Here is a 20,387-nt window from a genome sequence, read left to right on the forward strand (position 1 = left end):
AGTGGCTATCATGCCTATCAAGTAACTGTTACCACAGGAAGACGACTACAACATGTGGCAGGAGGAGGATATTTTTTGGGTGCTCCTCCCCCGAGTGCATTGTGTCCTATAGAAAAAGACGCTGGGTGTGAACTACAACTTTGTGGTTCCCTCCCCAAATCTAAGTGAAACCGCGTTGGGGAATGCACTCCCACAAACACACACACAATCACACAATCACTTCCACACACTCAGTCTCAGTCATGTAAATCGGGCAAGTCAGAGCTCCTTCCTGTTTTTCACTAGTTCCGTCTTCTCTCGTGCCCTGCTTGCCTAGACTGGGCTGAAAAGGAAGTGCAGAAAAAAGTTTACCCAGGAAGAGAGTCAGAGAGCACCCACAAGGAGATCTTACAAAACGTTCGAGAGGAGAGAGGAGTTTGTTGTTGGTGTTGGGAAGTTTTCCCCCTGGGGATATCTGACTGAAGCCATGTGGGCTGTGAGAGGTGTTGATAGGGTTGAAGGGAGCAGAAAAGTGCACTGAAAGGAGTGAGACGCAATCTCAATGAGGAAGGAGCTCCAACCAGATAAACCGGATTCCTCCAGATGGATTTTAGAGGGCAACCTTACTCTGGAGTCATAGAGACTGCTGAGGAATAGACACCGCAGACAAACACTCTCTTATACACAATTCTGGGAGAGGACAGAGGCTTAGAGAAGAATGGAAGCACTGAGAGAGTCTTTTCTTCACTTGACTTTTCAGATGTCAACATATAAGAGAGCCACGCTGGATGAGGAGGACCTGGTGGACTCCACCAGTGACGACATCTACCCTTCATCTCCCATGCAGGTAAACGAAGAAACACAGACCACAGATGGGTAGCTGTCAGTACTGTGTCATTATGTATATCATAGGGGGAAAATATTGCTCCTTTAAGGCTCTGCATCAAATTAATAAAAATGACACCTTTTCAAAAAAACATCTAAACTTAAACAAAGGAATTCAATTATGGATAAATCGCCTCTAAATTTATGTCGTAGTGGCTGTTTTGAAAAGTTCAGACTCAAGCATGAGTCTTAAATCCAGCAGAACTCATGAAGAACCAGTTCAATTAAAAATGTCAAAATCATTTTAGTGGACTGTAAACGTGACATGTTTCTTCTTTTGTTGAAATGGAGCATGTGTCTGCGGGGAAACAACCTCTATAACATGCTATATAGACCATCGAAATCTGTATGTAATTTGTCCAGGGTGGAACACAGTCAACTATTGAACCACATTTCTTGGAACAAATCAAAAAGTTTGTGTTTAAGGGTTGACCTTAAGGCTTAATCTGACTCTTAAACTCTAACAATTCTAGTCAGTAAAACTTGTTTTTTATTCATTTATTTTTCTTACTCACAGTTTTAGAAGATAATTCAGTCAACCGAAACAGTCAGCAGTCACATACACAGAAACTGATTGAATAATTTAAATCTCAGCTCTTTTAGATCTGTATATAATGGTATAGTCTGAACATTTTGTTGAGAAACAAAGTTTTTCTGAAATAAATAAAGAGCACTTTTAACTTGAGTCCCTGTTCATTTGTGTAGGTCATTTTGTAGTTCATTTATTCTTCAGATACGTCTATGTGAAAATGCTCCAACGGTGCTTGGATTTCTGCCTTCAGCATGAATCTACCCTCATCATTTTGCTGTGGTTCTCAGAATAATTAATTGCAGCCTCCAGAGAATCTGATAAGCTACAGATGGAGAGTGCACAGGCCTTAGCAATGGGATTCTCCCAGTTATGCTTAAACATACAATTTAGGTCCAAACCTACCCAAAGTGCTGAGCTCCTGAGGATTAAGAAGCCACTGTGGCTTTGGCATTTGCTTTGATCATATTAAGTTTGACTGTTGAACTCTCATCTAATCTAAAAACTGTAAATCGTATCCTTATTTATACTCTTCAGATCTAACAGATTTTTACTGTGTATGTGAGGTCCAAAATCTTACATTTATTACAGCTGGGACACTCAGACTGGTCAGAATGTGCCCAAGGAAGGATTTATGAGTGGCTCTTGGAATCATTCCTGTACACAATAAATTCCCTTGGCAGCTTTAACTGTGGCAACATTCAGTAGAAAACATTACCGGAGCATGGTATGCTTGTATAAGATTCAATGTACCACTCACTGATTAAAATTAAAGTTGATCACTGACCACAAAACATGGATGCTCTTCCAACGAATACATTCTTTGATTCTGAAGTTTTCTAAGAAGATTTGTATCATTTTTCAGAAAGGTAATAACTTTAAAGTGGTTACTTGTGCTCTGTTTGGTGTCCTTGTTTGACCTCCTCATCATTTACTGGTTCGCCATAGAAACAGCAGATATGGCTCAATGGGGCTATTGTGTCTTTTCTGTTTCTGGGGCAAAAGGAAAATATCTTTTATGATGAGGGAACAATAGAAGAAAGCTTAACCTTTTCTGTGTATGAGGGTTGAGGAGGCTGTGATAGAGAAGCCATTGTGCTCTGAAACCAAACCTGTCATCAGATCCCTGAGAAACTGTACAAAATGTTCCACACTATATTATTTCAACAAAGTAACATTATTAAGTGTGTTTACATACTTTAAAGCTCTCATTGTGATGTCATTTAACTATGATTGGCCACTTTAGAACTGTTGTCTTTTATTTGATTGTTTGAATGAGGCATTTGTGTAAGTTCGTGTTTGTGTGCAGGTTACTCTTCTGCATGGTCGTAGTCCCACATGTTGGCCAGACAGGACACAGCGAGAGAGGAGGCTGCTGTTTTTGGTGTGTGTGCTGTCGCTGGGCCTGTTCATATCACTCATCACAACCGGGGTCTTCTACAATCAGGGTGAGTTTTATTTCCACTTATTGCCATAACGACGGACACTATCAAGAAACTCTTGCAACCTCTGTGAAGTAGACTGATCACGTGTCTCAAGATGAAAACTCAGTTTGTTTTATCAACTTCATGCTGTCATTTTTGGTATACGGTCCAATTAAAGACAAAGTAGCCCAGGAAATGTATTGAAAAATAAAAACACATTAAAGTATGAATAAAAGCTCTACCCAATTCCCAAGTTCTGCAACACTGTTAAATTTGATGGAACATGTTTGAAGACCAACAATGCTGCATCAGTTTTAATCATAACACCATCTTCAGCCTTATAAAAATACTTTTATTTGAATCACATGTGCTGCCTGGTTCCGGTGCAGGGACCTCCAGAGTAGAAAAGAAATCTACTTAAAAACACCTCTATAATTCACAAGGCAACACATTATATGTTCTTTGTTTAATCAAATCTACCACAAGAAAATTACCAAAAAGAAGTAGTTCTTGGTTTTAGTGGCTAAATTGTGCACTGTTTGGACAGAGTTGTTATTTCTTGTTTACAGTCTTTGTCTTGTTACAACTCCTGATTGCAACTACATAGTCACTGTACAGATGTGAGTTGTCTTGCTTAGATGGGCTCTGCCTGTATTTATGATGATAAACAAAGTTAGGTTATGTCTATGAATGCAATGCAGGTGTGAAAACCATCAGTCTTTTAATCATCCCTGAAATTTCGGGTGTAGTTGTTGGTCCATTTTTTTAAGAATGTTTTTTTCAGCTTTTATGCTTCCTATCATTAAGACTTATTGTTTTTATCAGATGGAAACAATGAACTGTCCAAGTTAGAAGCTGATCTGTAAAAACCAAAAAACTTCAAAGGGCAGCCTTTCTGTGCTGAATGTACATTTATCTCTTAATTTACAATACAAATTAAAGAACAGTGTTGCTGAATTTTATACGCCGTACGTGGTACTTTTATTTTTTAACCAAAGCCACACTCAGCTAAGATTCCTAAAAATAACCCTAAATCTCTCCCTGGAGCGTATTCATTATGGAAGAAGGACTTGTGGATTTGCCATCACATCCTGGCGGCGTCTCATCAGTGTTAGTTTCCTCAAATTTACCATGGGAAACTTTATACCACTTCCTCCCATTCAGCAGGGCATGTCTGATCACACTTTGAAATAATAAAAGGAACAAGGAGGAAATCTCCTCGGGGTATAACCTCATCACTGCTCATAACTTTGTCTCCGTCTCTGTCTCATACCTTATATGGACAGATGGTGAAAGTCTCACAGTAAGAAGTGTTATCCCCTGTGTTATGATCCCACTCCAGCTCCTGCCCGTACCTCTGGCTCCCCCTGTCTGCCGTCTTCTCCGCCTGTCTCTCTCTCTCGGTTGCTCGCCCTCTGTCTGCCTGCACTCTGTTGGCTGATTGCTGCGATAGGCGTCAGCTGCGGTAATCAGCTCAACTCTACTCACCTGCTCCCCTCCTCAGCTATTTAAGCTCTGCTCTTTCCCCTCAGTTTTTGGTGGGTCATTGTTGGACTCACATGTTGTCTCAGACACTGTTCCCCCACATACCCTACCACCTTGAACTGCATCAGTTTTATGGATCTCTCTGCTTTTTCCCCTTTTGTGGATTTCACCTTTTTTTGGGTTCAGTTGTTTGGACGGACTTCAGTTTTGTTTGCGCCCGCTGTTATTAGTTCCCATGTGTGTGAGTACCTTCCCTTAGCACTGTTGTTTTGCAACTGCTTGGTTTTTGTTAAGCCACCTCAGTCCTGTTTGTGTTTACGTTAAAGTTTTGATTCTGGTAAATAAACCCTTTTCCTCATTATGCCCGGTTGCTTGTCTGTTATGTCTGCACCCCCCCACCCCCCACCCCACCCCCTGTAACACCCTGAAGCTGTTTTTACTACCCTGCAATGACTAGAACCTAACTTCTCTAAACAATGAGAGTTTTCTAAAGTTCTTCCCATTCAACAACTTGGTTAAAAAAAAAAAAAAAGTAGCAAAGAGCAGCTGTAAGCCTCAGTTTTGCCCCTTCTGTTGCTTCATCTTAAAATTCTTTGAAACACAAAATAGCAATTTTTGTGAAAGTAGAAGTCGAATTTAGATAACGTATCTGTCAAAATACAAACCAAGATGCAATGGCTTTTATGTGCCAGCCAGTTATATACTGGAAGAGGAAAGTGACTCACGTGTACTTTAGTCTGCATAAATGTAGACGAGGTCATCCAGGGTTCTTGATCCTTATCTGTTAATCTATCCTCTACTTATTCATCTGACATTTATCCAATCAATTGGCAATAGTTAATGTGATATTAACCCCAATTTATCCACCGTCATTGAGCTAATTATTTATATAGGATATATACAAGGACAAGTATTCCCTGCAAGTTGTATATCTTGGCTGTTACCTCTTATGAAATAATAGTTTCCAGATGGTCTGAAAATCCTCATGTGTATTTGTCCTACAGAGAAGTATTTTCCAGCCCATCCACTGCGGTAGTGTTTCCCACTGCCTGATGAAGCTGAATGTGAAGTGTCTATGAATTGAACATGTTTTTTTAAAATATTTTTCTCCTGCAGCTCACCCGGGATTGTGTCTAACAGAGCCTTGCATTACTGTGGCCAGTGCTGTTATGGGAGCCCTGAATCGATCCGTAGACCCCTGCCATGACTTCTACAATTTTGCTTGTGGGGGTTGGGTGAAGAACAATCCCCTCCCTGAGGGGAAGTCTCGCTGGGGTCCTTTCAGCAACCTGTGGGAGCACAACATGCTGGTAATGAAGCATTTATTAGGTAAGAGTCCTTATGAGTACAGCTTTGTGTCCTTTTATACCTTTACTTGAGGCAAAAATGCACTGTCTTCTCAAGCACATTTTTTTCAGTGACTGGGTAATCCAGCTTGTTGTTTCATTGACATTTTTGTCCTTTTTTTTTTTTTTTTTTCAGAAAACACAACAATGAAAGGTTTGAGTAAGGCTGAGGAAAAGGCCCAGCAATATTATCAGGCTTGCATGAATGAAACCAAAATTGAGGAATTAGGAGCTAAGCCACTACTGCAACTAATCAGCCAGGTATGCTTATTTCTTTAAATAATCAAACAGGACACAAATACAATTTCAGTGCTTCTTCACTTCAATTTAAAAAGCTAATTTCCTTGCATCCCCCATTTCTAAGTCTCTGCTTAATATTGTCTGTTTCAGATAGGAGGATGGGCTCTGAATGAACCCTGGGACAAGAACAACTTCCAAGAGGTTCTGCGAACAGTGTCAGCTAGCTTACGCACCTCTCCTTTCTTCACTGTGTTTGTCAGCACAGACTCCAAAAACTCCAACAGCAACATCATCCAGGTAATGGGATCAGAGATTTGTAAAAAGGATTCTTTTTTATATACTTGTATGGTGTTTGTCTAAAATCCTATATTTACATCTCAGAGCACCTGCTCACTGCTCATTTGATTACATCCCCACAGATCTAAATTCAGACTTTTTTACATGTCTTTTCTCAAATTTCTCTCCAACATAAGCAGCCTTTATCAGCTTGTCTAAAGAGACAGATTTTCTGTTATTCTTGGAACAAGCCACTCATTACAGTGGTGTTAGATTCACACTGACACTTTGAAAAGAGTTCATTCCTTTGTAGGGTGTCATGAGGCTGTGCCAAATGGTAAAGATGAGATCTTTGGCAAGCCAGTGTATTCAGCCTGCATGCTGGTAACCTGGGAAAGAAAACAAAAGGTTGTTTGTGAGTACTGAAATGGAGTGTGAACAGAAAATCATAAGTTGTTTCTCTTGACTCTAGGTGGATCAGTCCAGCCTGGGACTACCTTCACGCGACTACTACCTCAACAAAACAGCAAATGAAAAGGTACTGTGGGGAAAGTTTCTCACAGCATTACGTTGATTTTAGAGTTGTTAAGCAGAAAATGTGCTCACAAAGTTGGACAGTAATGAGAACAATTTTTATTATTTTTTTTTAATTTACTTTTGTTTGAATATACCCAGAGTCTCATAGCTCCAAGGAAGTCAAGAAACATTAGCTATATATTTCAGCTTCAGGGGTAAACTCTGCGTAGTAGCTTTTAGTTGCATAGTTTAGGATTACTCACCTAATTGATTTTTTTCACACACACAAATGTCATCCCCCCAACCACCCCCACCTAAATGCCTACTTGGACTTTGCAGTATCTGACGGCATACCTCAACTTCCTGGTGGAGTTAGGGGTTCTTCTGGGTGGCTCAGAGGAGACATCTCGGACGTTAATGGAAGAGATTGTGGACTTTGAAACCACTCTGGCCAACATCACAGTCCCTCAGGAGGAGAGAAGAGATGAGGAGCTCATTTACCATAAGATGGAGGCCAAAGACCTGACAGTGAGTGTTTCCTCTTTGACAGTATCAGCTAAAAACATCAGTACAACACTACGGTACATTGGAAAATTATTTTCCGCAAAATGTACCAGTTGCTGGGGCACCCAGGTAGCTGAACGGGTTGAACGGGTGACCCATAAACTGGGGCAAAAGTCCCCATTCAGCAGTCACTGGTTTGATTCCTGCCCACGGCCCTTTGCTGCAGGTTATTCCCCCGTTCTTCTTCCTTTCCTGTCTTCCTCTCACTATGACTGTCATATAAAGCTGCAAAAAGGCCAAAAAATGTATAAAATGTGCCAGTTACTAAAGAAAGGGAAAGTGCAAGTTTTGTTCAGGCCGTCCTCAACAGACTGCTGTTTGTTTTTGTGTGTCTTTATCTTTGTCACTGCAGACTCTGGCTCCTGCCGTGGACTGGATGCAGTACCTCACAGAAGTGTTTGCTCCTGTGCCGCTGAATGAGTCAGAGCCAGTAGTTGTTTATGCCACAGAATACCTCCAGAAAGTTTCTGACCTCATAACTAAAACAAATAAAAGGTGAGATACAAGGTAATTCTCTAAAGACTTCTTCCATTAATGTCTTGAACACAGGTTGTATGTCTTAGTGCAGCTATGAAAGTAAATGTTCGCTAAGATTTATGGTGATGCAGGATCCTCCTACTGAAAAGTACAATAGTAAGACTTCAGTCAGTATTGAAGACAAGTGGGAAAAAAGTCAATCTGATAATCTTTTTGCAGCCTTCTCAACAACTACATGATGATGAAGGTGGTGAGAAAGATGGTTTCCATTTTGGACCAAAGGTTTCAGGATGCTGAGCAGCGTTTCCTTGAAGTCATGTATGGAACCAAGAAGGTAAGAGATGGAGATGTAGACCTTTTACAATCATGATAATCCAGCATGACACTGATAGATGAATGTAAAGGTGGGACTAAGCACATAAGTAAAGAAAAGAGCAACATACTGCACCTGCTTGACTTGATGGGAGATTATCATCTAGAAAACATATTTTTCATGATGTTTGTGAACTACATACAAGTATCTAAGCTGCTGGTTTGTCACTGTCTTCGTGCTTAAACAAGAAAAGCTCTCAGAGAGCACAGTACTCCGCCAGGGATGCTCAGTTGTTGTATCATTTCCGGTGGATAAGTCCCGCTAAATCTACAGCGGTGGATTTGTAGTAGGATTGCAGTCATATCATCATCAAAAGGCAGCTGGCATAGCATTCATTTGTTGTCATAGTTACAGTGATGCTGTGCCACTATCTCACAATGATGCAGAAACCTTTAACAAATTCGTCGATCCAGCCTATAAGCCGCATCACTGCCAAAGGCTAATAAGGTGGTCCTTCTGTCATTTCTGACCTTCCCTGAAAATGTTATCAAAATCTGTTACATTTTTGAGTAATGTTGCACATGGACAGATGGACAGATTAACAAACGGAAGGACAAATGACTGCCGATCGTCACAGAACTCTGCCGCGTTCCTTGGTGGAGTAACGGACACTTGCATGTGTATTTGATTTGTTATCAAGCAAAGAAACACTAGAAGAATTACTAGGACATTTTTAAATAACCTCACTTCTATGCAGGCTTTGTGGAAATCCAGTATCTGCTGGGGCAGGAAATGGCCCAAAGCTAATCTACTGGGATTGGAAAGCTTTACACTTGACCCCTTGTTCTTGTGTGTGACACAAAAGGCTCATTTTACTAAACCTGGTTTTCAGGGTCGGTCAGAAATGACACAAGGACCAAGTGATTAGACTTCGGCAGTGATGCGGCTTAAAGTTTGGATCCACGGATTTGTTAAGGATTTCCCATTGAGGTCGGGGCACAGCGTCTCATAGCGGCACGGTAACCATGGCAACAAGTGAACGCTACCTCAGCGGCCTGCTGACGATCACATGATTGTTATCCTACAACAAATCTACCACTGTGGACGTATTGGAAATGATACAAGGAACAACTGATTAAATTGTGGGGGTGTCTGAGTCCCATCAATTCCCGTCGCCGGCTACATATTTAGGTCACGCAATTCGGTATGTACACATGCAGAAGGACTGCCCTCTCTCAGTGCTGTTCTTGTTAGTTGACGTGACAAGCCATGAGCGTGTGTGTGAACACGTGTGTGCCAGGATGTGAAATTAACTTTTTAAGCCACTGACAGATATGTCCGATTCATTCAATAGTCAATTAGCATTTTGTGCCGCAAATCTACCACCACTTCATGTTAAACCAGTATCTGGCTGCTGCTAATTTCCCACTGTGGTGTGCCGGCTTTTGTGGAAATGGGTTGGAACGCAAAATAATTAATTTCGGAATAAATATTGTCAATTACAGTGTTGAAACATGTTCTACAAGCTGAAAAAAATGCAGCTTTTTAGCAGTTGTCACTGTCTCCCGTAATTTCATCACAATAAATAAGCTTAAAACATCGCAACTTTTATCGCAATTTTTTAGAAAAGCTGCCACGAATTCAGGTATTTTCGGCCGCAACAATCATGAAAAACGCCCGCGAAATCCTGGAAGGATCTGTATCAGCGTTTACTTAATGTATGAAGAGCTGAGTGTTTGCTCGGGCTGAGCTTGTTCATTGTTTTCCAGTTGATTTTTGGGGAGGTGAAGCAGCATCTCTAGGACAGTAGTGTTTGTCAAAGCTGCAGAGTCATTAGTTGTAGCTTCACAGCTGGGATTCCTCTCATCCATAGACACATGGAGGTTTCCAAGTCTACCATCAGCAAGTCCCACTTTTTACAGCAGCAGACATCAGCAGTTTTATTCAGAGCATTAAGTGTGGGATCACCATGTAAAGTATGTAGTCTCCCAGGATGTCCTGTTGTCTCTCTGATTCCATCCCCGCAGTGGGAGCTTCACACATGGAAACAAACTGTTATGCGCAGTAATATACTGATGACAAAGTCATCTGGAAAGTATGCCTGGATGGAGGTATCTAAGGCAGTTAGTAAAATGTCCATTCTGGGTAGCAAATTTCAGTGTTTATCTTCACTCAGGCTTAAAACAAACATTTAAGATGATTTGCATACAAAACTTAATTTCTTTGGAAAGCTGCAGGGAACTTGTGCTGATTGCCTCACTAAATGCCATTTACAAGCGGTTTTGCACAACTCTTTACTTCCCCAAATCTTTACAACTGAGGTGAAGAGTACAATGTTTGCATGAGACTTGCAGCCACAATAGCCACAGTAATGGGGAAATATGCCAACTTAAAGTAAAACACAGTTGTCTTTTAACACTGCTAATTTCAGCCAGACAAGCCTGAGGTCTTAGCCTAAATGCTAATAAGGTGTTTCTGTTGCCACATTTGCATTACAAACGCCAGTACCAGTGACGGTGACACTGGAGCAGCAGTTTGAAAGTTTTATTGCATGTAGTTTGTATATTTCTGTGTGAGAAAAATAATTAAACCTCAACTGAAATGAACACAAATAGGGTCATTTTTGAAAAATAACACCGTAAAGAAAATCTGATTCGTCTTTTCGTAAAAAATTCCAAAAATCTAAACTGAGTCATTTTATGTCAGTCTTAAATGTCAGGCTTGATTAAAAAAAATCAAGTAAATTATATTTTAATTGTGTAGGGGTGGAATATGAATACTAGTAGTTGCTCATGATCGTAAATTTTTAAACTAACTGCTCATTAAGCAAAGACTGATTTCCCTCAACACTTTTTGTAATAACTTGTTTGTTATTTGCAGGTATATGGATAGAAGTCAGGTGTTTCGTTTAGCCTGAGGTTACATTGAAGTTAGAGGGCGAGTTCACCCAAATTACTACAAAGAAAAATGCTTCCATTTCCAAGAGAGAATATTGTTAGCCCTGCAGATAGTTTTTGTTAGTTTTGTGAAACTGCCAAGGTTTAGAGATTGACCTTCGAATTTATAGTTGCCACATCGATCCAATGGAAGGGATTGAAAGTTAAAATTTGCAAAACTACATTTACAAAACTCAGTTGTGGCACATCTCCTTAAGAAGTCACCAGGTCACTACAGATAATCCATAGAGCACATGACTGCGAGACATCACTATACTTTTACTTACTACAAGAAAAACTTTTCTTGAACCTACCTTTTCTTTAGACACGCCAATGAAGGCACGTTTACCGTTACATTGAGTCGCTCAGTAAATGTTACTTCCTCCTTTGTGATTAACTGTTTGACTGTGAAGGCTCCAGTGATCCCAGCTCTTATCTGAGTGAGATCCTGTTCCCTCTGCCTTGTTTTCCACTGGGGTCAAGCTGTAATAACAAACCAAATCTTTGTATGTGTGTCTCTTTGGGTTTCTGCTTTATTGTTAGAGTGCAGCTGTCTCTTTTTCCATCTGTAACTGTGTTCCTAAGTAGATTTTACTGCTTTGCTTGTTCAGACTACACTTCATTTCCTCACTCTGACCTTGTTCCTTTGTAACTACTTACACATGCAGCTCCGTTTGTCCTTCCTTTCATCTGATAATAAATTTGTCACATAGGAACTGTTTTTACCTACAGTTGATTCATTAACTTGATTGATTGAGCTCTATTATAAAGTTATGTTATAAAATCATTGTTTGAAGTGAAAAAATATATTATGTATTTAAAACTTTTTAAAATGTCATTTAACCATGAAAAAATACATGAAGATCTGAACTTTTGCTGAAGCAGTCAGAGATAAATTTTGCTTAAACAAAGGGAATGTTTGAGTAACTAGAAACAAGTAAAACATCATAATATAGCAAAATTAACATTGCTCAGGGCAGCATAAAGAAATAATTCATTAAATTGTGAAAACACTACTTTGCAAACTAGGATATAACTTCCCCAGTGAAATTCTTCCCTTTTATGTATTTCCACTTTGTTCATCACTTGGCATCTGGGTTGTCTCCTTGTTGCTGTCTTTTTCTTTTTTCTTTTTTTTTTTCCCCTCTAAAACGCATGACTCTTATAGAGGGAACACTGTGTCTCTAGGCCTGCAGCGAGATAACGGCTCAGATTAGCTTCAAAATGCCTGAGCTCAGGTCACGAAGATCACAACTATTTTTCTCTCATTTTCTATTCAACTGCTAACTTTTGTTAAATGTTTTCTCTGTGCACTTTTTTAAAATGCATCTATTTTTAAGAGTTATACCTCATGTTTTATGAGCTGTATGTATCCTATACCAAGTGATAACAAAAAGCAATCTAACTATACTGCTAGAGTTTTGTACAGTTAATAGAGTGCAGGTCCTTGCTTTACAATTACAGATAAACCCTTCCATCTAACAGTTTTATATCGGTATTTGTTCTGTTTAGAGTTAAGTAGTACTAGCTTACACCAGGCAGGAACAAGCTGTCCACAGAAGCATTCCATTAGTTACAATAAGCAGAACTCTTAGAAACATTGTCTTTTGCTTGCTATCACTTCCCTACAGTTTCAGTATCATTCATGTTTTCCTCACCAACACATAAAGCCCCCACGTGAATACAAACAAGTCACATTTTCCAGAGTTTGTCATGATCATTCTGGGAAACCTAGGAAGTGATTAACTCAATCAGACAAAACTGGTGGAACGCAAGCTTGCAAAATAAAAGAAAATCACATTCCAAATACAGGCAACAGTGTAAGGTTATTTGGGAATGCAGCATATTTTTCAACCTCTTGATATGCTGTGTTTTCTGTAGAGCTGCACTCCACGCTGGAAGTTGTGTGTCGGCGACACGGACAGCGCCCTGGGCTTTGCTCTTGGAGCCATGTTTGTCAAAGACACCTTTACTGAGGACAGCAAAGCCGTTGTAAGACTTTCAGGGTCCTTACCTCATAATAGTTGCTCCTACAGATTGTCATTTTGACTCATCTCTGTCTCATCTGCGCTTCAGGCTGAAAACATGGTTGCAGAAATTAAATGGGCATTTGAGGACAGCCTTAAGTACGTGACTTGGATGGACTCAGAAACAAAGAAAGCAGCAAAAGAAAAGGTGGGACTTTTTGTAATTTTTCCTTAAGTTTTGCTATTGATGCTTTATAGAGACAACTGCTAAAAGCAACTTTTTGTGCTGAAGTTGCTGAGAAATACAGCACTGCCATCTGGTGTAAAAATGCGTCATTTACAGTTTTTAAGTTTCATCTTTCACAGGCAGATGCCATATACAACATGGTTGGATATCCTGAGTTCATTATGAATGCCACAAAGCTGGACAAAGTGTTCAATGATGTAGGTAAATGTGGGGCTGTATTGTATATATGCTAACCTGTTACTTTTTTTTATTCATCATGCAGTTTTATTTTACTCCATTAAAACACTGAACTCCAATTTCTATTTTTGATTCCTCTCTTTTAGTTTATGGTGGTTTCAGACCTTTACTTCCAAAATGTTATGCAGTACTACAACTTCTCAGCCAGAGTGACTGCAGACCAGCTGAGGAAAACTCCCAACAGAAACCAGTGAGTTGCTCCATTTAACCCACCACCCCTCTTGCCACAGAGGAGGTGGCACGATCTGATGGGAACACATTCCCATTATACTGACGCAGCGGAATACTGCTGCCATCCACAAACGTTCCCAGGCAACCAGCCTCTCTGCTGCACTGATCCTTGTCTCTAATTAGACTATGGGGGAGGGGTTAGATTAGGGTTCCCATGCCTTCCAAACTGATCTGTAGTCAGCCTGGCACTGCAGGTTGTGCAGAATCAGTTTTGTAATTTTATTGTGATCTTGATATCAGCCTGATGATGTAATGGCTCTGTGTTCCTTGCTATACAGGTGGAGCATGACCCCTCCAACCGTAAATGCGTACTACAACCCAACAAAGAATGAAATGGTTCTGCCAGCAGGAATCCTTCAAGCTCCATTCTACAGTCGCTCCTGGCCCAAGTATGTCCTTCACGTTGCATTTGAAGTTCCATCTTGCATTATTTTAGTAGAACTGTGCAGACTAAAGTTTTATTGTGCAACAGAATGGACACTTGTCCTTAGTTGTCATAAGCTTAAGAGCAGCATAACAGAGATGCTATTAAAACACCAATGAAAAAAGCAATATACTGAAAAATACTCAGATCCATTTAAGAGCTGTTATTCAACAAGACAAGAGTCCTGTGGTGCACTGCTGATACACCGTACTCGAATAAGTAGAGTGAATGGAATTAGTTTCACCTCATTTATCCCTTTTTATTTAAATATTTGATTTGATTCAGTTCAATTTAAATTGCCAAATGAATCATAGAAGTGAGTGGAGATTCAAAATTGGGAAAACAAAAAAAAACTGTATCCTGCATAACTTGTAAGACAACAAATTACTGTTTTACACACAGATTAAATAAATGAGATACAGCATATTAATTAATTGGGTATATAGGTGTTGTAGGCTGGATTTGTTACCTTCAGACAGACAGGATAGCTGCTTCTCCTTGTTCCTTGTCTTTGCATTAACCTCGGCTAAGTGGCTACTGGCTACACCACACGTATGGGAGTTCTATCAGTCTTTTGTCAACTATTTCTGTCAGACTTGTGGTATGTGCGCACAAATGTTGAAAAGTATGCTTTTTTTTAAAATGTTTTACAGAGCTCTTAATTTTGGTGGAATTGGAGTAGTCATGGGTCATGAGCTGACTCACGCTTTTGATGACCAAGGTTGGTTAAAAAAATAAAAAATTAATATTTCAGAACATACAAATTGATTTAATCTTCTTTCTAAATTATTTTTAAAAAACACATTCTGTCAAGAGTAAGTTAGCGGGAAAGTAATTTTTCATATTTTTATTGAAAGGGAGGGAGTACGACAAGGATGGAAACCTGCGGCCTTGGTGGAAGAACTCTTCTGTGGAGGCCTTCAAGAAGCAGACCCAGTGCATGGTGGAGCAGTATGGCAACTACAGCATCAACCAAGAGCCTCTGAATGGAAGACACACACTGGGAGAGAACATCGCTGACAACGGCGGACTCAAAGCCGCCTACAAGGTTTGATGCTAATAGGGAGCATAGCTAACCTTAAATCATTTCTGAATATTTTACTGTAGAATTTTTTGTTAAAGATATAGGAAAATGGCTTTCTGGGGTCAGTGTAGTCAAAAAATGCCAGTGCAAGAGAGCATTTGGGTTATTATGGAATGTTTGGCTCATCGCTGTTGTTTCCCATGGCAGCATTGTCAGATTGTATGTTTACAAGGTCATAAAACTATTACACGGATCTGATGTTCATCCTCTGCGTTAGTTTGTTTGTTGGAGCAGTTGTGGATCGTGTCCATTAATCTGTATTGGAAAAAGTTGGTTGTCTGGTTTACAGTGAAGCCTGGAAATGCAACAGGTGGTTATGAGTGGCCTTGTCAGCCTCTGGTTACTACTTCGCATGCACACATTCTTTCCATGTAGTGAAAGGTCATAAGCTATGAAGTTGATGAGCAAATCATATGGAACTGAAAGAGACTTTGCATTAAGTAATACACATTTCTTACAGCAAAATAATACCACAGAGAGGCTACAGTCAGTCTATTTCTTTTGGTCTACTCTATATAGTCGCACAGAAAGACCTGTGAATGCGTGTGTGTAACATGATCATTTCTTGCTTTGAAGGCTTATGTGAACTGGATCAAAAAGAATGGTGAGGAGCCCACACTGCCTGCCCTGGGAATGACAAACCATCAGCTGTTTTTTGTCGGGTTTGCCCAGGTTTGTGTCAGTTACAATGTACACTTTCCTTTGATTTCACTGAACTGTGCACATACTAATACTACTCTTGTTTTCACTTTGTTTAAAAGCTTACCTCCAGATGTATTTTGAGATGTGAAAATACTGTTTGGAATGTTACCTTGTGTCTGATATGATTTTTTTTTTTCCATAAAATTCAATGAAGGAATGCATAATGTTCATAGATTGGTTTGTTTAAATCAGGGGTGTCAAGATCCGTTCCTGGAGGGCCACTATCCTGCATGTTTTAGATGTTTCCCTCTTCCAACACAGCTGATTCAAATGATCAGGCTCGTTATCAGGCTTCTGCTGAGCTTGATGATAAGCTGATCATTTGAATCAGGTGTGTTTGGAAGAGGGGAAACATCTAGAACATGCAGGATAGTGGACCTCCAGGAGCTGAGTTTGACACCCCTGGTTTAAATGCTTCATAAGATGTCTCTTATCTGACAAGCCCCTTCTCAATGCATGTGTCCCACTGGCTTCAAGATTCAGGATTACACTTCTGCACGTTTCATACAGGACTGTGATTGGCTCCAGAGTAGATGTTATGTCACCAAATTGTGCTCGGACATTGTGTAAAAGTATGAGTACAGGAACAAACTTTCTGCAGATGAATGTGAGCCTTCCAGTGTTGAAATCTGTGCTTTCATTGTTCTGCACAGCGAAGCCCAAACATTGTCAATGAACAAGAGGAAAAACACATTTGGTTGGAGGGATTTTGAGTTAAATATTAGAATAAAATTGGCCTGAACACACACATTTCCTTAGCAGGGAATTTAAAGTTGCTTATCTTAAATCGCTTGCAGAGCCGCAAATGGAAAAAATGAATATCTGATTAATGTAATCTGTAAAGGGTTTTGCAGCACTGTTAAAAAAATATCTCTTCACTTTGTGTGCCTTTTTGTCTTTAACTCTTGCAGGTATGGTGCTCTGTCAGAACACGGGAGAGCTCACATGAGGGTGTAATCACAGATCCCCACAGTCCATCAAGATTTAGAGTCATTGGCACCATCTCCAATTCACAAGCATTCTCAAAGCACTTCGGTTGCAAAGCAGATGCTCCCATGAACCCTAAACATAAGTGCGACCTTTGGTGATGCCTCACTTTTCAGGCCGTTTTTCAGCAAGAAGTGAAGTGGAAAAAGTAGCTTGAGATGCTGACAAAGTCTCTTCAGACGGGAATGCAAGAACCACTGAAACGCCTACTGCCTTGCCACTTGCAAAATGTGCCTGCTCTCTATGGATGATTGTAAGTTTTAGTGTTTTGTTCACAAGGACTGCTGATTTAGCGAACAGCTTTCCCCAGGCTCTCAAGTTAAATGTCGCTGTAAAGGTGGTTTTTGAACACTGTAAAACCAACACATGGTCACAGAAATGGGGAACCACTTTCAAAATTTCCTACACTGCTTGTTTGCCATGTAAAGTGATAAATAAGTAAAGTAATGTTTCTCTTTTTTCCACTGTGCTTGGATCTGCTCTGGTTTATTTTATTTGTATTTTATTTATAACCAGATTTTTATATAACAGTGAACCATGGACATGCAAGATTTATAACCTGATGAAAAATGAAAATGTGGTTCACATATGGACTGCTTTAGAGCTGTTTATTAAGAAGTGGTATAAATATATTTTACCACTATACCAGCTGTCTTTAAACCATTGCAATATTTGGAAAGCATTTGTGTACAGTCTGGTCAAACTGTGTCATTAAGAATGTGGGCATGTAGGCTAAAGCCATGATGTGCCATACCTGTTTTTATGAGTGTGCCACAAATTATTTTATATAGTAAAACCAATCTTAAAACATGTTTGTGTTGTGTCCACAGTTTATTTTGTGTTTGAAATTTTAGTTTATAACTTAAGCAGAAAAGCGTCTGACTTGGAACCAGGCATGATGTGATGTCACCCGTTGGTTTCAACGCTGAGAAAATGAAGCCTGGATTTTGCTACATCCTGGTCGCCATTTTGGACTTTTTGGAGCCAGTGATGTAAAAAGTGTCATCAAACAGGCTGGACCGGAGAGCAACTAGGGGCAGGACCAGTCTATGGGCGGGCCAGACTGCTGAAAGCCTCGCCCTAAAGGATCTGTCAATCATTCCAGACAAGACTGTCTATCAAGTATAGCCACGCCCCCTGGCTCCGCCAACTTTAATAATTTATTTAAAATTCAGTATTGATTTATTTTAAGATCGGCCACCTGATCTCTCATTTTGACTATGAAAACTAACGGGAAAAAAATCCTGAGCTGTAGAAAGGTAGTGTCTACGGATACGGCACTTTCCATTTGCCAGACAGATACGGACCCGTACGCTAGTCTCGCGAGTCAAGAAGCTGCTAACCACTGCAAACTGTTGAAAGGTAAGCAAAGGTTAAGGTTAGGGTCAGGTTTAGGGTCCGTACCTCCAGCGTCTACTGGGAGTCATGTGACCAGATCTCGCGTATCTGATTGGCAAATGGAAAGTATGGGTCCGTACCTCTAGCAACTACCCTGTAGAAAATCAGTCTATCAAATTTTATTTTTTCTAGTGATGAATTAGGGTCTATGGAGCAAAAGCTTTTTGGAGCCAACCCTAGCGGACGGCGTGATATTGCAAGTTTTTGACACTTCCGGGTGGGCTTCATTTTTGGAGCCAGATGCTACATCCATCTTTATATACAGTCTATGCTTGGAATGCTGCGCAGTTATGATCGGCGTACAGTTGTCTGTCAGTCTGTTATTCCATCTGTGTGCAACATTACTCAAAAATGGACTGAAATATTTGGATGAAATTTTCCAGAAAGGTCAGAAATGACATAAGGACCAAGTGATTAGATTTTGGCAGGGATGCGACTTGCAGTCTGGATCCATGGATTTGTTAAAGAGTTCTGTATCATTGCCAGATAGCGGCACGGCGTCACTGTAACTATGACAAGTGAACGGTACATCAGCTACCTGCTGATGATTACATGATTCCTATCCTACTACAAATCAACGACTGCAGACTTATTGAGACTTATCTGTCGGAAATCATACAAGGAACAATTGATTAAATTCTAGGGGTGTTTCTGAGTCCCATCAATTCCCACTGCCCGCTACATATTGAGGTCACACAGTTCGGTATCTGTACACAACATACACATTATTTATTAGGATCCCCATTAGCTATACCTTTCGGTTAGCTATTCTTCCTGGGGTCCTTAAAAATTCTTGTATTTACAGAGGATCATTACAATTAACATTTATAAACATCATGACTGTTTAAAATTACATCAATATCATACAATCATGCAGTTAAAATCATACAATAATACATTAACAATATATTAATGGAGTTCCCATATACTTCCTCAGATTGACTTTAAATGCACAGTGATTTTTAATAATGCACAGTGTTTTTAATTCCCCATGCATAACACACTCCAGTGCTCATTGCAAGATCATTTTGTTTGTGGGTACATCTATATTAAATGGCCACATTCTATGGTGCCGTGATTTCTGATCATCAGTAACTAAGAAACAAATACTGCATTTCAAAAAAATAAGTAAATTAATGCTGCATTTCTGACAATGCCATATGGGGATGAATGAACAGCCTTGGCAGAGTACTGCACTCTGTTTTTCTTGTTCATAATGTAACCAGTGTTTCACATTTCGTCACTTAACCCCTTACAGTAAATCTAATTGCAAAATATGTGGCTAATTTGCAGACTATGGTACTTTCCATGTGAGCAATTGTAAAGACTTCTATCTTAAAGTTTCTTAAAATTTTACATGTGTATATACTTTTTCATTTTAGCTCCGAACAGAACAAGCAGTCTCTGTAAAATCTGAAGTTCCCTTTAGTTCCAACAGGTGGAGCTGCGTCCATCACAACAAGAAGAGAACAACTTTATACAAGAAGAATTGACTCATGATCATCAGCCAAAAACAAATGTAACAAATGTATCGGTGCCGTTTTTGTTGTTTTTTGCTCTTGTCAAATTTTTCCTCACTGTAGGTTCATTTTGTTTTTGCAAAATAACAGAAACAGCACAACCATGGCTAGACGTAGAGAGTTTTACAAAAACTAAAAAAACACAAAGAACACAAATGGAAACAACAAGCAAAACATTTTTCAAAGTTCCCACAGATGTTACTGATGTTGGAAAAACAATAGTGACTTCACATATTATAAGTATATAGATATTTTACTGAATACTTTATACAGCCTCTACAAACTTGGTGTTTTTCACACCACTCTGCAGATGAACTGTAGACAGATATTTTACCAAGCTGAATGTATCTTCCAACAATTTGCTGACAGCTTCCCCCTCTGCATACCATTTCTGAGCCATGCTGCATTTATTTTGCTTTGTGTTTGATTTCATTCTGTCTCTAATTTATTTCCATCGTTGTCTCCTGTCTGCTCTTACAAAACACAGAATGCAGTTTAGCCAAGAAGTCCTTGAAGTTGTGTTATATGACTGTTGGTCACATCTGAGTCACCAATGGCTTCTTTACAGAATCTAGTCCAAACATTTGATTTAGTTTTGTTTGTTTGTTTTTTTAAATGAG

At 39.7% G+C, this 20,387-nt stretch overlaps 1 protein-coding gene across 1 annotated transcript; it reads left to right on the forward strand.

The window, feature by feature from the left end:
* Positions 1 to 272: 272 nt before the first annotated feature.
* ece1 (endothelin converting enzyme 1) lies at positions 273 to 17,659 on the forward strand. The gene is made up of 18 exons (XM_022191204.2): positions 273 to 826; positions 2,703 to 2,841; positions 5,419 to 5,631; positions 5,785 to 5,909; positions 6,039 to 6,185; positions 6,637 to 6,702; positions 7,020 to 7,208; positions 7,597 to 7,739; positions 7,941 to 8,055; positions 12,852 to 12,962; positions 13,047 to 13,145; positions 13,304 to 13,381; positions 13,508 to 13,611; positions 13,931 to 14,041; positions 14,730 to 14,797; positions 14,934 to 15,124; positions 15,737 to 15,832; positions 16,774 to 17,659. The coding sequence occupies exons 1-18, from the start codon at positions 698 to 700 to the stop codon at positions 16,948 to 16,950; spliced, it is 2,301 nt and encodes a 766-aa protein (XP_022046896.1). The 5' UTR covers positions 273 to 697; the 3' UTR covers positions 16,951 to 17,659.
* The last annotated feature ends 2,728 nt before the right edge of the window (positions 17,660 to 20,387 follow it).

The sequence above is a fragment of the Acanthochromis polyacanthus genome, chromosome 5 (assembly GCF_021347895.1).
Source record: "Acanthochromis polyacanthus isolate Apoly-LR-REF ecotype Palm Island chromosome 5, KAUST_Apoly_ChrSc, whole genome shotgun sequence".
Taxonomy (NCBI): domain Eukaryota; kingdom Metazoa; phylum Chordata; class Actinopteri; family Pomacentridae; genus Acanthochromis; species Acanthochromis polyacanthus.

Coding starts and splice junctions, on each gene's coding strand:
- ece1 (XM_022191204.2), top strand. CDS start 698: ATGGAAGCACTGAGAGAGTCTTTTCTTCACTTGACTTTTCAGATGTCA. Junction 2,842..5,418: donor CGGGGTCTTCTACAATCAGG/GTGAGTTTTATT, acceptor TTTCTCCTGCAG/CTCACCCGGGATTGTGTCTA. Junction 8,056..12,851: donor TCATGTATGGAACCAAGAAG/GTAAGAGATGGA, acceptor TGTTTTCTGTAG/AGCTGCACTCCACGCTGGAA.